The sequence below is a fragment of the Pollachius pollachius genome, assembly GCF_949987615.1.
Source record: "Pollachius pollachius genome assembly, chromosome: 4".
NCBI classification, from domain to species: Eukaryota; Metazoa; Chordata; class Actinopteri; order Gadiformes; family Gadidae; genus Pollachius; species Pollachius pollachius.
This window is the reverse complement of record NC_136937.1, coordinates 4,652,644-4,667,322: the sequence shown is the minus strand read 5'-3', so window position 1 is coordinate 4,667,322 and position 14,679 is coordinate 4,652,644. Positions and strand designations below refer to the sequence as shown.

Sequence of the window (14,679 nt, the reverse complement as noted above, 5' to 3'; positions counted from 1 at the left end):
CTTTTATACAATGATAATAAAGTCATTCTGCTCTTGGAAAGAAGACTTCATAATAAACGCTTATTGACAGTCCTACCAAATCCCTCAAAATATTTGAGTGAAACTCTGAATGACGAAGAAGTAATAAAATGGAACAACTTTGAGCAGTTGGTAGTATGTTTTTATTTCAATGCAATTCAGGTATATCAATTTCATCAATCTAACACCACATTTCCTACATTTAAAATTCACCAAGTGCAAAATTGGATTGGGCTGCAAAACCACATCAATTAAGGCACACACTGTTATTTCCATATAGCAAACACAGATAATTAAAGAATAGCTTAAATGGCAAAACAGTACATTAGAGAGTTAGGAATGTTGGATGAGTCATTTCCGTATGTAATTATACAGTTGTAGGGGGGTAGCAGTTCGGGTTATAAAAACGGCAGGGGACATTATTAATGACATAAGGTGCACAGCAATACTTTAATATTAGCGACTATAACAACGACAACCGATGAACAGTTTTAAAAACCTACACCCTGAGCACTTCAAACGAGTTACCTAATCGACTAGTGCTCCAATGTTGACCGAGGGATCCATGGATTGCGTATCCCCGAAAGGCTGCAACAATCTCTCTCTCGCTCTTCCTATAGCCTCGTCTCCTCGAAACTCGTTCGTCTACTCGTTACCTCACTGCTTGAGTACTGGCAGCTCGTTGGGCTTGAAGAAGGCCTGCACCATCCCCATGGCGTACAGGTAAACCTTAGTATCCACCACGATTTTCTCCTTCTTCAGCATCTCTGCACAAGGGGGAAGTACATTTACATTTACATTGAGGGGATTTTGCGGACGCTTTTATCCAAAGCGACTTACTGTACAACAGTTCATACACATGTTCACACAACGACGGCGGAGTCAACCACGCAGGGCGACAGCCAGCTCGTCGGGAGCAGTCATGGTGAGAGGTGTCTCGCTCAGGGACACCTCCACACTCAGCTAGGAGGAGCCGGGGATCGAACCAGCAACCGTCCGGTTCCGCTCTACCTCCTGAGCTACTGCCGTCCCCCACACACACATGCGTGCGCGGGCACGCACACACACACACACACACACACACCTCGGCTATGTGTAAAAATATGTTATAGGTTTCATGTTAAAAACAAACCATCTATTTTGGTCTGGAACTCAGCCAGAGGCACGAGGATGACTTCGACGAATTCTGGAGGGAAAGACGTTTTCTGTGATGATTTAGCACGGTATAAAAAAAGTTGGCATGCAAATTTCATTATTAAGGCAATCATTTTCAAACTGAATGTGTTTTATTTCATTACCTCCATCACCTGCGGAAGGAAGGGGAGAAACAACAGGGGACAAGTTAGATGACAATAAAACCACAATGACTAAATTCACAGTAAAATGAAAAAGTAATAAAAAAAAGATGGTACACGAGTGAGTGTCTGAATAAAAGCTTATTAGCTTATTGTGAATGAGTGAGTGATTGCTGCCCCAGCTGCTGTGTGTGAGAAGCATATTGTGATTGAGTGAGTGAGTGAGTGAGTGAGTGAGTGAGTGAGTGAGTGAGTGAGTGAGTGAGTGAGTGAGTGAGTGAGTGAGTGAGTGAGTGCTCACCCAGCTGCTGTTTGGGGTGGATGTTCTCGCCGTCGTCTCCGTTGATTATCACCGTGACGATGTTGGTGGTGCAGTTGGACAAGCCAGGATCCAGACAGGTCACTGATGACAAGACGACAGACACACCAATCAACAAGAGCAGGAGAGCCTCAATCCATACCATCATCATATTCGTCTTGGAGGAACAGCATGTTTAGTGTGTGGTCTGACCAACAATGTAACATATTCAGTTAAGGCATTTGGAAAAATAAAACCTGTCACGCTTCAAACTAAACATCGTCAAGAAAGTGATCCGTGTGTGTACTTGTGTGTGGAGGATGTACTTTCTGTTCAAGGTGAAACTGGTGAACAAAGAACCTTGAATTACTCAATAAAAAGTAGAGGGGTTGTGTTCAAAATAAAACGCTACAAAAAGGTTATGTTACGACAATGTTTTATGATGGAACATTTGTATCCAAGAGCACACTACTCCTAGTGCCAAGGCATCTTGGCACCCCATGCTGATCACCACTAGCATGTCAACAATACCAGGTCAACGCTAGCCCGCTAGCACTAGCCCATCCAAGGAGACCTCCTCACCTGGTGTGACTCCCACCACCTCCCCCATGTAACCCGTCTCCTCCTTCAGCTCCCGTACCGCCGCTTCCTGCGCCCCCTCCCCCTGGTCGATCAGCCCTGGGGAGGGAAATACACCAGATGAGGCATCGTCCCCCGGTCCCGTCCGCACTAGCACACAGCGGCCTGTGCACAACGTGAGCCAGGGGCTGGCAATGTGGAGAATCCCGGCAGTTAGCCAATCCCAGCCCTCTCGTCTCGCCTCCCTCCGAAGCCCCGCCCCCAAAACACAAGACTAGCGCGCTAGCTTCTGTGATAGGTCGGCCTAGCATTGTGGGAGAATCCAGTTGTGCTCTTTGAGTGCAGACAGACAGGTAAGGTAGACAGACGGTCAGGTAAATAGGAAGAAAGATAGGTAGGCAGACAGACAAACAATTAGGCGGACAGACAGGTAGGTAGGTAGGCAGACAGACCGGTAGGTAGGCAGACAGACAGACCGGTAGGTAGGCAGACAGACAGACCGGTAGGTAGGCATACAAGACAGGTAAGGCCTGTCTGTCTGCCTATCGACCAGCCCGAATACAATTATTGTATTGGCTTACTATAGGGTTTGACAGCCACAGAAGCTGGATGTTTCTAGCTTCAAGACAGAGTATTACATCACAAAAAAACGAGGTTCATAACCTGAAATATGTTGAATAAATAACCTGGTTTGGCACAAGACAACTCCAAACCAAACAGACAAAGAACAGGAGGCATGGACAGCGTCAGAAAAAGTACCACAGTGATTCAATTCAATCCAACAAGCTACATCATTAGAGCAGGTCATGCGTTTTTCTTTATCATCTTCCCTAGACGGTGGAAACTAAATAAAAACGATGAAAGGTGTTGAAATAAATCATTTAGACATTCTTATCTTTGGTGGCCCTAGTGTGAACTGATGATTGTGAAGTGGTCATTTAGAAGCTATACTGTGGGCAAACAAATGGCCCTCAGATCCAACAAAGATGTTAATCTGGTCACAGCTGGAGCCAGTCCTACCTGCGGGGAATTCCAGGGAACAGCATCCCAGTGGTGGGCGAAACTGTTTTACCATGACAAGGCAGTCTTTGTGGAGGGTCCTTTTCAGAATTGCAATTATCCCAACACCTACAAGGAGAGAAGTGGTGGTGAGGCTATGTGAAACAAGGGAAACACGCCCCAGTGGACCACACTGGGAGGGGAATTAAATTAAAAGACTGGGTTCAGCCTTACCATCTGCCTCTGTGTTGAGTGGTCTGGTTGTCCTTTTGACACTTTCCCAGGTTCTGGAAGAAATTAAGACATAAACGTGTTAAGCGTGTCAAAGAGGACATTTACACTAATGGATATTATGTTAAAGCCATTAGAATGAGAGCACAAACACTACCTTGTGTTTCCAGCGGGGTCCACGTACGTGGTCTTGTCAAGTTTGACCCATTTCCCTTCGGCCATGGCCTACATGATGCAAATGACACAATAAAGAGTCATGTATGGCAGATATTATGCTATTGGATACATACTGATGATCACATTTTACAGTTCAGAACATTACGATACAATACTACTTTATTTGTCAGTAGGGCACTGAAATTCATTTTGCGTCCATGGGAAGGCTCCTCAAAACATTTAGGACATACAGGTTAACAGGTACAAATTACACATGACATGACAGCACAGCGATACACAAGCAGCACAGATGACCGATTATTGAATACATACTGATCACATTGTACAGTACAAAACATTACCTTATGTTATTGAACACAAACTCATACATACTGATCACAGTGTACAGTACAGCTGCACACATGCTATTGAATACATACTGATGACATTGTATAGTACAGCTGAAATTACCTCTTCCTTCACAACATGCGGGGTGGTGGTAGCGTTGGGATGCTTGAAGCCGCTCATGTTGGTGTCTGTACGTGTTTGGATCACATTGTTACAAAGGGACTATAGCATTTCATGCGACCTTTTTCGACATGATATGTTCATGCAAATACCATGATGCAATTTCTCAATGGATGAACAAACAGTGTCGCATCAAGCCCAATCCCCATCATTATTTATGCAGCAACTGGCCAAATCTTAAAGATTCAAACATCTTCACATCTAATTTCCTGTTTGTGTGCACAATAAGGAGATGTGTTGAGTCTGGAGACTAGTGGGACAAACCAAAACGTGTAAGTAGGGAAGGGTACAAGAGCAGAAACTTTACTCACGTGAAGAATGAACAGTTTTCTAATGAAGTGAAGTCACAAGTCACCGTGCTACCTAGACCCGCCTCCCGGTGTCACAGGGAATAGCGTCCCCCTCATGGACCTATTAAACAAGGTCCCCCTCCAGCCTAGAGCCGCCTCCTGGCAGGGAACAGCATCCCCCTCCAGGGAGATTCCATATCATTATCCCATATTCCAGAGGGGAATTGTTGGTCACAATTCCTCTGCTCAAGATTACAAAAAATACAATACAAATAAAGAACAGTAAATAAATAAATGCATTAAAATATTAACAAGACGAGGGTGTCAATTTGTTGATATTCTTTGTTGTAATATTATGATAATTAAAACATATAAAATATATATGAACGCTAATGTTAATAATGATAAAGCACATACAGAGTTTGGAAGTTTTGTTTACTCTGTGAAACAGAACAGGAAGCGGAGCGTCGATGCGACGAGGCACATATTTACCGAGGGGAACCACTTCCGGCCAAGTAGTTGCAGCATGAAGAAGGAGCAAGTCGTCAACTGTCAGTTTTCGGTCTGGTACCCGATATTTAAGAAGCATACGATTAAAAGGTACATACCCCGACACGTATCAGGTGAAGTGATGAAGATGATGTTGTCATGGGGATGATGTTTTCATGGAGAGGATGATGTTATGGGGACGGAGACGTGAGGGTGAATCAGACGCTCAGGGAGCTATTCTCCATCAGTGACGTTGACGTTACTGGTGGTGCTAAAACCAAAGGAAATGGTTAAAATATTGAAATACAGTCTTATATAACCCATTACATAGTGTATCAAATCATTCGGGGACTTGCTGTGCCTTTTTCCTAACAATGAACGATGGAGCGATGTAGAGATGGTTAGGAATGATCGATTTTTGACAGCATAGTTGTCCCTACTGTTACTATTATTGGACTATTATTATTGTTACTATTATTGCTTTAGTCAATAGATGAGATAAGTGACGTCAATAGATATCCGCACATCCCGGTACTACTGATGTAGCGCACATGTGCATAGTAATGAAACGTCATGACACACCTCCCACTGCCAAATGAACTGGCCGAAAGCATTGTTTAAGATTGGATTGCAAGATGTATGTACTGTGTGTAATTCATGTTGTTGTTTTTTGGTATAACAAGATCTATATTCGACAAAGCAGCAGGATTTTATATATATATATATATATATATATATATTTTTTTTTTTTTATCCGCACATACTACGGATGTAGTGCACAGATTCCTAGTAATGAAGTGTCATGGCACACCTCGCACTGCCAAATTATTGAACATTTTTTGTCCCTCTTTTCTCTCAGCTTGATTCTTCCACTGCCTCAGAATGTAATAGATTATCTACTGGACGATGGTACACTGGTAGTCTCTGGGAGGTGAACCCACATTCAATCCCTGCAGTTTTTTAACACACAAATTCATATAACAGGCATGTTGTATTAAAATGTGATAATAACAACAATTGATTTTTTTTTTTTTACAGTGATCACAACACAGAACAAAGACACACAACCAACAGCGACTCCGATGAGGAAGAAGATATCCAGGTATTAGCAGCTACTTGATGGCTGTCTTTAAGGGACCTTATTTTGTTTGTTATGATTATTCAGATTACATGATGTTTCCGCCCCGGTCTGCAAAATGCAATTGTACTTTTGTTTATCCTAGGGAGGAATATAATCGCTATATTTCCTTCTGGATATAATTGAACATGGTATTTTTTTACCCTGTGTATTTTCATTGCATTTTATTGCATCTGATGTCTTATGAATTTCCTGTCTGGGATTGATATTTTAAATAATTGAGCATTTGTGCTGCTAACCCAGTGTTCCCTCTCCTCTCTGCCCCTAGTGGTCAGATGACGAGACAACTGCTACTGTCACAGTGAGTATTTTAAGTGTCAGAGAAACCTGTTTGGTTAAAATAGTGTGTATGTGATAGCGTAATGTTTTTGATAATAATAAAACCTTTTATATAGCGCTTTTATAAATACTCAAAGAAGCTTTACAGAGTGAACACAAAATACAGAACGTTTATGAGTAAAAAGATGGAAGGGGGGATAAGGGAAATAGGTCATGTGTTGAAAACATTCTTGAAAAAGATTAACACCTTAAACATGTTGCATCTTCTCTTGCCAGGCTCCAGAGTTTCCAGAGTTCACCTCTAAAGTTCTAGAGGCCATCAACACCTTGGGTGGGCGAGTCTTTCCTAAACTCAACTGGAGCGCTCCTCGGGTAAACAGATTACATTTACATTTAGGGCATTAATCAGACGCTTTTATCCAAAGCGTCTTACAATAAGTACAATTGTCAAATGAGAGAAACAACAATACATCGCTGTCGGTACAGTAAGGATGTTCATAGAACCAAGTGCCAAGCACTAACCACCGCTAGGTTAACCCATTCCCCGTACACAACAAAGATAGCTAGGATAAGATGCTACACAATGATAAGTACTATTTTTTAAGTGTATGATTACCATCACTGATTGAATTTCATCCATTCATGTTTTCGTTTCAACTAAGCGTTAACAAAGTGTGCGCATGCTCCCCCGTGCAGGATGCTAACTGGATCGCCCTGAACAGCTCCCTGCAGTGTCAGAGTTTGAGTGACGTATTTCTGCTCTTCAAGAGTTCGGACTTCATCACCCACGACCTCACGCAGCCGTAAGCGACCTCTTTTTGACACATTAACATCACTCTGTGCGTTCGCATAAGCACACCATTTATTGTGGTTGTTTTGTAGTTCACTCTGGTGCGGAAATGACTTATTTTCTTTTTACTGTATATTGATGCCAAAACATCCTGCCTTGTCTAATATAGATTATGTTGTACCTGGAAATTAAAATGCATTATACACAGTACATTAATCTTGCATTTCAATCTTAAACAATGTTTTGGGACATGACAGCCACCACACAAACAAAATGGCTTTGCATTTAGATGAGGTGACAGGAAACGATAAACACCTGTTGAGAGCTCAGATCAGATCAGAGCTTGAGCTCCCTCCCTCCCTCCCTCCCTCCTGTCCTCCCTCCATCTCTGCTGCCCTCCTTCCCTCCCTCTCTCCCTACTTTTCTCCCTCCATGCTGCCCTCCCTCCCCTCCCTCCCTCCCTCCCTCCCTCCCTCCCTCTCTCCCTCCCCCCTCACTCTCTCCCTCCCTCCCTCCCCTCCCTCCCTCTCTCCCTTCCCCCTCACTCTCTCCCTCCCTCCCTCCCCTCCCTCCCTCTCTCCCTCCCCCTCCCTCCCTCCCTCCCTCCCTCTCTCCCTCCCCCCTCCCTCCCTCCCCTCCCTCCCTCCCCTCCCTCCCTCCCTCCCTCTCTCCCTCCCCCCTCACTCTCTCCCTCCCTTCCTAACTCACTCACACTCCCCCTCCAACCAGCGCAACCTCCCTCCCTCTCTCCATCTCACCCTCCCTCCATCTCACCCTCCTTCCGTCCCGCCCTCCCTCACTCACTCATACATGTTTCACTCGTTCACCCTCACTCCCTCTCTCCCTCCTCCCCTGTCTCCCTCCTATTCTTCCTCCATGCTGCCCTCCTTCTCTGCTGCGCTCTCTCCCTCACTCGGTCACCCTCCCTCACTCCCTCACTCTCCCTCCAGCCCCCCCCCCCCCCCCCCCCTTCCCCCCTCACTGTGTGCCTGTAGTGTGGTTAAAAAATATCCCCCGGTGGCAGACTCATGACTCCTCGCCCTCCACTGATTACATCGGGGCTGTCTGGAGCTAACTTCCGTCTGGGCTGAACTCCATTAATCACGTCGACTGCAGCGCACAAACATCTGCTGCGGGCCATGCCTGAGAGTAATGTGTTTGTCACCTGGTTGATGTTAATGTGCAATGGTTCTCGCGTTAAGAGCGAGTGCTTACAAATAATTTAGGTTGGCAAAGCCCCATGGGTGAATGTAAAATGAGAGCTTTGTTTTATGAAGTCGATCTATTCTTGTGATCCTTTTGAGATGTGTAGTACGGTTTTTAATTCATGAAAATAAGATTTAAGGACACACCACTGTGTGTCTGCTCGCTAACATTTCCTTATTCGGCAGATTCCTGCATTGCAGTGACCAAGATTCCCCGGATCCAGTCATCAACTATGAGGTATTCCACATCTAGGATTCATCTGTGGAACCACTCAAACGTAAAGCTGCCCCAGCAAAGATTAGTGCCACTAGTACAAAGTACATTAATGTAGAAGTTACCATTTCCTTGTGATGTCAGCAGATTACTAACTATATTTTAACGAAAACCTTTAACACATACAAGAACTTGCATATGCAATAATTTAGAAACTTTTGTCCAAAGCAGCTAGCGGTGAATCACAGTTACGAAACAGGTACCGAATGCAATAGTGGCAGTATCTCAAAGTTAAACCCCTTAAAGCTCAAAGGTTACCTCACCCTAACTGGTCCCGACAAGCTGGCAGTCGCCTTGCATGGTTGCTTTGGACAAAAGCAGCGGACTAATGCCCTGAATGTGAATTATTGGGAATCTAACCCAGTACCTTTTGAGTCATCTCTTTCTGTCTCGGGTCCCAGCTGGTACTGAGGAAGTGGAGCGAACTCATTCCCGGGGGAGAGTTCCGCTGCTTCGTCAAAGAAAACAAACTTATCGGTAAACCTCATGAGAAATTTTTTTTGGGGGAGCCTTGCTTCTCGGTTTGCAGTTCAATTAACACTGATGGTAAAACGACAGTATTTAAGATGGTGTACTTTTGGTCGAATTTCTTCCTGGAAAGAAAGTGGCGAATTACAAATGCACACATTTTCACAAACTTGGGATTCTTGTTCGCCTCCGTGTGATGATCCAGAGGCTTTGTGTTCTGCTGCTTCCTCGCAGGGATCTGCCAGAGGGACTACACTCAGTACTACCACCACATCTCCAAGCAGGAGGATAACGTCTGCCAGGCCATCCAGACCTTCTTCCAGGAGCATATCCGCTACAACTTCCCCGACGAGGACTGTGAGTTCCTGGGGGGGAAGGGGGGGGGGGTGAAGGGTCTGGTTAGGCTTCCTGTAGATCTATGAAACGATAATCAGACGTTAGACTATGCTGAAGCTGAACTTCTGGGGGGAGACTGCACAGCACCTGGGCAGGAAACCAGTAGGTGTTAGGGGGCGGAGTTACGCGGTGTTTCCTGTTTTGTTACAGAGATATTTTTCAGAAGATTAACTCATTTGAGGGTGCAAGATGGAGGTTTCAGAAGACTATTTTAACAAATGTATTTCTACAGTGGCCAGTTTACCACACAGGTTTGGTTTTAAACCTTTTCAGACCCTTTTTCTAAGTGGTGTCCAAACAGGACGTTAACTCTAACCGGCTACGTGAAAAGTTTAGTAGTTTACCAGTGCTGGCTGAGTTTGCGTTCGCTGTTGGCCAAGGAGGGATGCCAACAATGGGTAGAAAACATGCTCTTGTTTAAGTTTTCAGTCCTCTTCTGGATCCGAGATGAACGGCTATACCATGTTTGATGTGGATCCACATCAATTCCATGTCCCAATTCCATGTAACGTGTGTCTACAGATCCCTGCCCCCCCAGCGACATGATTGGCCGAAAAAATAATAATAGATAAAGCGAAAGAAGATGAAGCACTCTGTTGACCCAGACTTGAGCTTGTCTGCAATCAGACTTTAGATGTTAATCTAAAGCCTGATTTGTGAGAGTAGTAAAAGGATGATGTAGCTCTGCTATCCACCAATCGAGTTCCTATGAGACCAAGTGGCAGCTCTGCCGTGTGCCTCTCACACAAACCAAGCCAAGTATGGTGTGAATCGATGGCGAGCCGGCTGCAATGCATCCACATGAACTCATGTTCTTAAGTCTCTGGTGACTCAGCCAGAAAATACAGCAGGCTGCAAAGTGCCCGAGTACTTTGTCAAAAAGCCGTTATGTAACAGGGCCCAAAACGACCCCCAACCCACCTCAACAATGCTTTCAATATGAAAGCCATTGCTCACTTTCGCCACGCTGTCACAAAGAGAAATTTGGGTTCGTTTATTGTACTTTCAGACAAACGGGTGCTTTAGCGGCTGCAACGAGAAGGAGCCCTAGGCTTGCCTAATTGCAGTGCATTAGCATGCACTCGTTTTGAAGTGACACATTTCGGTTTCCTAACGCAGTGTTGTTTGTGTCTTTTGTTTGTTTCCACAGTTGTGTTGGATGTGTACAGAGACAGCTGGGTGAGTTATCTAGCCCCCGATACCACCTCAAGGCTGATAGTCCGGTCCTACCATCCACGGAGCAGACTCTGATAGCATCCCTGGATACAAAGATTATGCAAAAAACGGCATTAGTGGTTGTCTTTCTGTCTTTTTTTGTGACTGCAAGTACCTAGCTTTAAATGTATCCGTGTCGCATTTAGCTTTCACATTGAGACACTTTTGACATGGTACTGGAAGGCTGCGAAACAGAAAAGGGAAAGGACTTGCAAAGATTGTGGGTAGTGTGGTCATCAAGTGCGCCTGCTTAATTGAGAATTATGAATTGTGCATTATTCTGTAGTCCACCTTATATTCAAGAGTGTGTGTGTGTGTGTGTGTTGAAGGGACGGGTGTGGCTCATCGACATCAACCCCTTCGGCCTGGTGACCGACTCGTTGCTTTTCTCGTGGGAGGAGCTTACATCCGGGAACCCGCTCTCGGCCAATCAGCAGGAAGGGGAGCAAGCCCAGCAACAGGTGATAACTGAATACTAGTGGCCAATACACGACTGTGCCTGGCCCTGTCCCTCCCCAGGGAGATGATATCATTGGAAACACTGTTCATTTAAAAAAACAACTCTCCTCAGAATAGCAATGTGTGTGTGTGTGTGTGTTCTAACATTGTTATTTTGTGTTTGTGTTCTGACATTGTTTTTTTGTGTGTGTGCGTTTTAACATTGTCCGTGTGTGTGTGTGTGTGTGTGTGTAGGAGGGCCCAGCTTTCCGCCACACCACCAGCGAGGTGACGGTCCAGCCCAGTCCGTGTCTGAGTTACCGGATCCCACGGGACTTTGTCGACCTCACCACCGGCGAAGACGCCTACAAACTCATCGACTTCCTCAAACTGGTAAAAGACCCCCCCGTTTCCCCCAGCAGGTGTGATGTGGATTGGTGTCTGATCCATCTATACGCCCATACCAGTGGACTCCACCCACTGGTTAAAGGGGGGTGTTACGCCAGCAGGTGTGAGTGTGATTAGCCGTTACAAGTCTTTTGAAAACCTGCCTCTGACTTGTGTTTTAGTGACGCATCGCATGTGGGCGTGTCCACCTAGATGTACGATGGATAGACGAGCACCGTTTGCCACAGTCCACTGGGCAGGCCGGTGGACTGATATATCCAGGGTACATCGAGGTGGACACGCCCGATTGTGATGTCTCTAGGGCACGGCGACGGGCAGATCTTCAAACGGCTTGTAACGGCTAATCACACTCACACCTGGCGGCGTAATATCACCCCTTTAACGGATCCATCCATCACCTAGGGTGGGAACTCCCGGGTGTTGACTTTCTAGAGGCTGCTCGACCTCTGTGCAAACCGTCACTGGGGCTAGCATAACGATAGAGGTAGCGTCTTTTCAGCGCCATGTCGCGTCTATCTTCTCTCCGCAGAAGAAGAACCAACAGGAGGCTTCCGAAGAGGAGGAGCAGCTGGACGAAGAGGCGCCACAGTGACGCGCACCAAACCCCACACTAGCCATCCCTTAGCTTGTTAACCATACTGCTAACCTAGCCAACCCCCCCCCCCCCATAAGGCTGCAATGAGTCCAGATGATTAGCTGCTAGCGTCGCTAGCATGCATGCTCTCGCTGTTCCCTGTTACAAAAGTCTTATTGGTGTTTTCTCCTTGTTTTGTTTCATGTATTTTTGGGTGGGAGGTTTTGTGTCCTGTGTAACTTAAACTTTATTGACCTTTTTATTCATACAATTTGCAAACATGTAAGGATGTTAGTAAAGTCCCACCTCAGCTGTAAGGCTGAAGGTTTCAACGTGTCCTTTAAGAAGGCAACTGCAGATACACGTTTTTCAGCTCAAACCAACGTTTAACCGCGTTAAATGTTAGGAAAATTTGCTCTCTCCCCACTGGGAATGCAATTGAGACATGTGCTTTTGTGGCATGAATGTGGTTTTCATTTCCGGTGTAGCGATACTGATCTAGTTACATAGCGACTCGGTTAAAACCTGAGGGATTACAGTAGAGAGGATGCTCTTTCAGGCAATAAAAAGTGTTCATGGCTGAGCTTTGAGTTGTACGGTAGCCTCTGATAACCATTCCAAGTTAATTTACCGTGGATAAAGGGGCGGTTGTATTCCCCGGGGAGGCGGGGTTTCAAGGGCTGCCCTTCCTGATGTGTTTTGGCGTTTCGAGAGTGATTCCTCCACAACATCTATTAAAACCTGTATTGATTCGTCTCACACGGACTTGCCCCTGCTGCAATAAACTTGAATATTAAGAATTGATTGTCCTTTTTTTTTTTAACATTTCTTATTATGTGCCTGGGGTAAATGGGCCGTAGCGAGACCGTGGAGACGCCGTTGTTTTTGTTATTGCGCTGTTTATTTCTCCAGGGGATTGATCGATTAAAAGCTGGCCGGAAGCTGCCTGCTAGTCGGGGCTAATGTGGCAGAATTGACTGCCTGATAAACTAAAATGTTCTGTGGAAAAGTTGGATCACCATTTTCGATCGCGCTTTGAGGGGGTCACTGTGTCTTTATGGACACACATGCGTTTTTTTACGGCTCTTTCAAAGTTTCGGTCACAATCGGCCCATATCTTTTTTCAACAATATTTTTCTAGTTAAATTTCAATAAAATTAATAATTGATCTAATTAAAAACATATATATATATAAGAGGCAATAGCTATATATATAGCCATGTATATTTATATTTTTTTTCTTATTAGATTAATTATTAATTAATTATTTTATTGAAATTGAACAAGAAAAATGAACGTTGAAAAGCTCAGCTTGGGCAACTAGGGGCTGCAACACGTCGAAAAAGACGAAAACCCGGAATGGCCGCAGCCACACCACATACCCTGTTGTCGCACCACAGGCTCCAGCGCCGGGGCTGCAGCTGGGTGCTATCGGTTGAGCTTGACCGGAGGCCACTTGCACCGTTCCCCAACCTCCACCTGGGGGAGCTGTTTTCCCAAAACGACGCAACATGCTTCAATTGGCGCGGACAGTTGATCGATTAAACTCAGTGACACAGTGTACCACTTATTAAAACCAAGTAGTGTTGCACTTTGCGGTACATTGGCGGTAGCCTGCGACTATTGACGTTATTCCGATCGGAAAGCCTGCCACGGACACACGGCACTGTCTGAATCCCGCAGTAGGGAGCCGGTGACCGCAGGCCGACTTCAGCGAAGGATAATGCAGCAAAAATAAAGTGTAAGTCGCGCAGCGGGATGGGTTCCCTTCTGAGAGGCTTCCCCCACCCCCTCCTCCTCCATCGTACCTCTCACTCCCCCATTTTGTTGATACAGCCTACGTGAGTCGGCGTGTAGACATGCTGCTGCTGTCACGTCATACATCTTTTTGCTCCGTGATGTTTGGGTGATTCGTTATGGAAAAGGAGGATGGGGTTGGACGGGTGGGTGGTGGTGTTGCAAAGTGAAGGGATTCGCTGACTCAGAGATGTATGTGTGTGCGTGTCTGTGTGTGTGTGTGTGTGTGTGCGCGCGCGGGGGTGTGTGTTTGTGAGAGTGTGTGTGTGAGAGTGTGTGTGTGTGGATCCTGTACACACCAGGGCTGTCTCAAAGCCTTTTGTGTGTGTGCATGTGTTTGCGTGTGTGTGTGTGTGTGTGTGTGTGTGTGTGTGTGTGTGTGTGTGTGTGTGTGTGTGTGTGCTTGCGTGTGTGTGTGTGTTGTGAAGACAGAACCTGCAGTAGTTTGCAGCTGGAATACTCATGAGCAGAGAACTCGTGCACCAGCAATAGATCGCGCGCTGTGCAACAACACGCAAAATAAACACACACAAAAAAGACAAATTTAACGCAACAGACCTACACACGTGTTGCGTCATTTTCGCAAATGACACACACACGGGTAAACAAACCACAAACCGAATCAGACTAAAACGGATTTGGATTCCAGACGCGCCCTCTCTCATCTGTTTTGGAGGTGTTTTGGGGGGGAGGGAGGGGGAGGGGGATGGGGGGAGTTAAATCTAAAGTGTATCCCTGAATCCAACGCCAGGGTCTTTTATATTTGGTGCAGTGCGAAGCGAAGCAGAGTACCGCGGCCACCGCGAAAGTGCGC

General features: G+C 45.6%; 2 protein-coding genes across 3 annotated transcripts; one reads left to right on the top strand and one right to left on the bottom strand.

The window, feature by feature from the left end:
* Window positions 1-152: 152 nt before the first annotated feature.
* Window positions 153-4,483, bottom strand: nudt5 (nudix (nucleoside diphosphate linked moiety X)-type motif 5). Of its 2 annotated transcripts, none has more exons than XR_013811763.1 (9): window positions 4,416-4,483; window positions 4,048-4,112; window positions 3,578-3,645; window positions 3,424-3,476; window positions 3,211-3,318; window positions 2,194-2,289; window positions 1,615-1,716; window positions 1,151-1,325; window positions 153-785 (listed from the first exon to the last, which is right to left on the bottom strand). XR_013811763.1 is itself a non-coding variant. In XM_079734152.1 (9 exons), the coding sequence occupies exons 2-9, from the start codon at window positions 4,102-4,104 to the stop codon at window positions 676-678; spliced, it is 648 nt and encodes a 215-aa protein (XP_079590278.1). In that variant the 5' UTR covers window positions 4,105-4,112; window positions 4,416-4,483; the 3' UTR covers window positions 153-675. The 2 variants fall into 2 exon arrangements, 1 of the variants encoding a protein (XP_079590278.1); XM_079734152.1 differs by having other exon boundaries at window positions 1,151-1,204.
* Window positions 4,484-4,896: 413 nt separating this feature from the next.
* Window positions 4,897-12,848, top strand: cdc123 (cell division cycle 123 homolog). Its single transcript, XM_079735867.1, has 13 exons — window positions 4,897-4,994; window positions 5,743-5,814; window positions 5,922-5,985; window positions 6,290-6,322; window positions 6,577-6,672; window positions 6,997-7,103; window positions 8,482-8,533; window positions 8,971-9,046; window positions 9,272-9,394; window positions 10,584-10,612; window positions 10,978-11,109; window positions 11,342-11,479; window positions 12,024-12,848. The coding sequence occupies exons 1-13, from the start codon at window positions 4,921-4,923 to the stop codon at window positions 12,084-12,086; spliced, it is 1,059 nt and encodes a 352-aa protein (XP_079591993.1). The 5' UTR covers window positions 4,897-4,920; the 3' UTR covers window positions 12,087-12,848.
* Window positions 12,849-14,679: the final 1,831 nt, after the last annotated feature.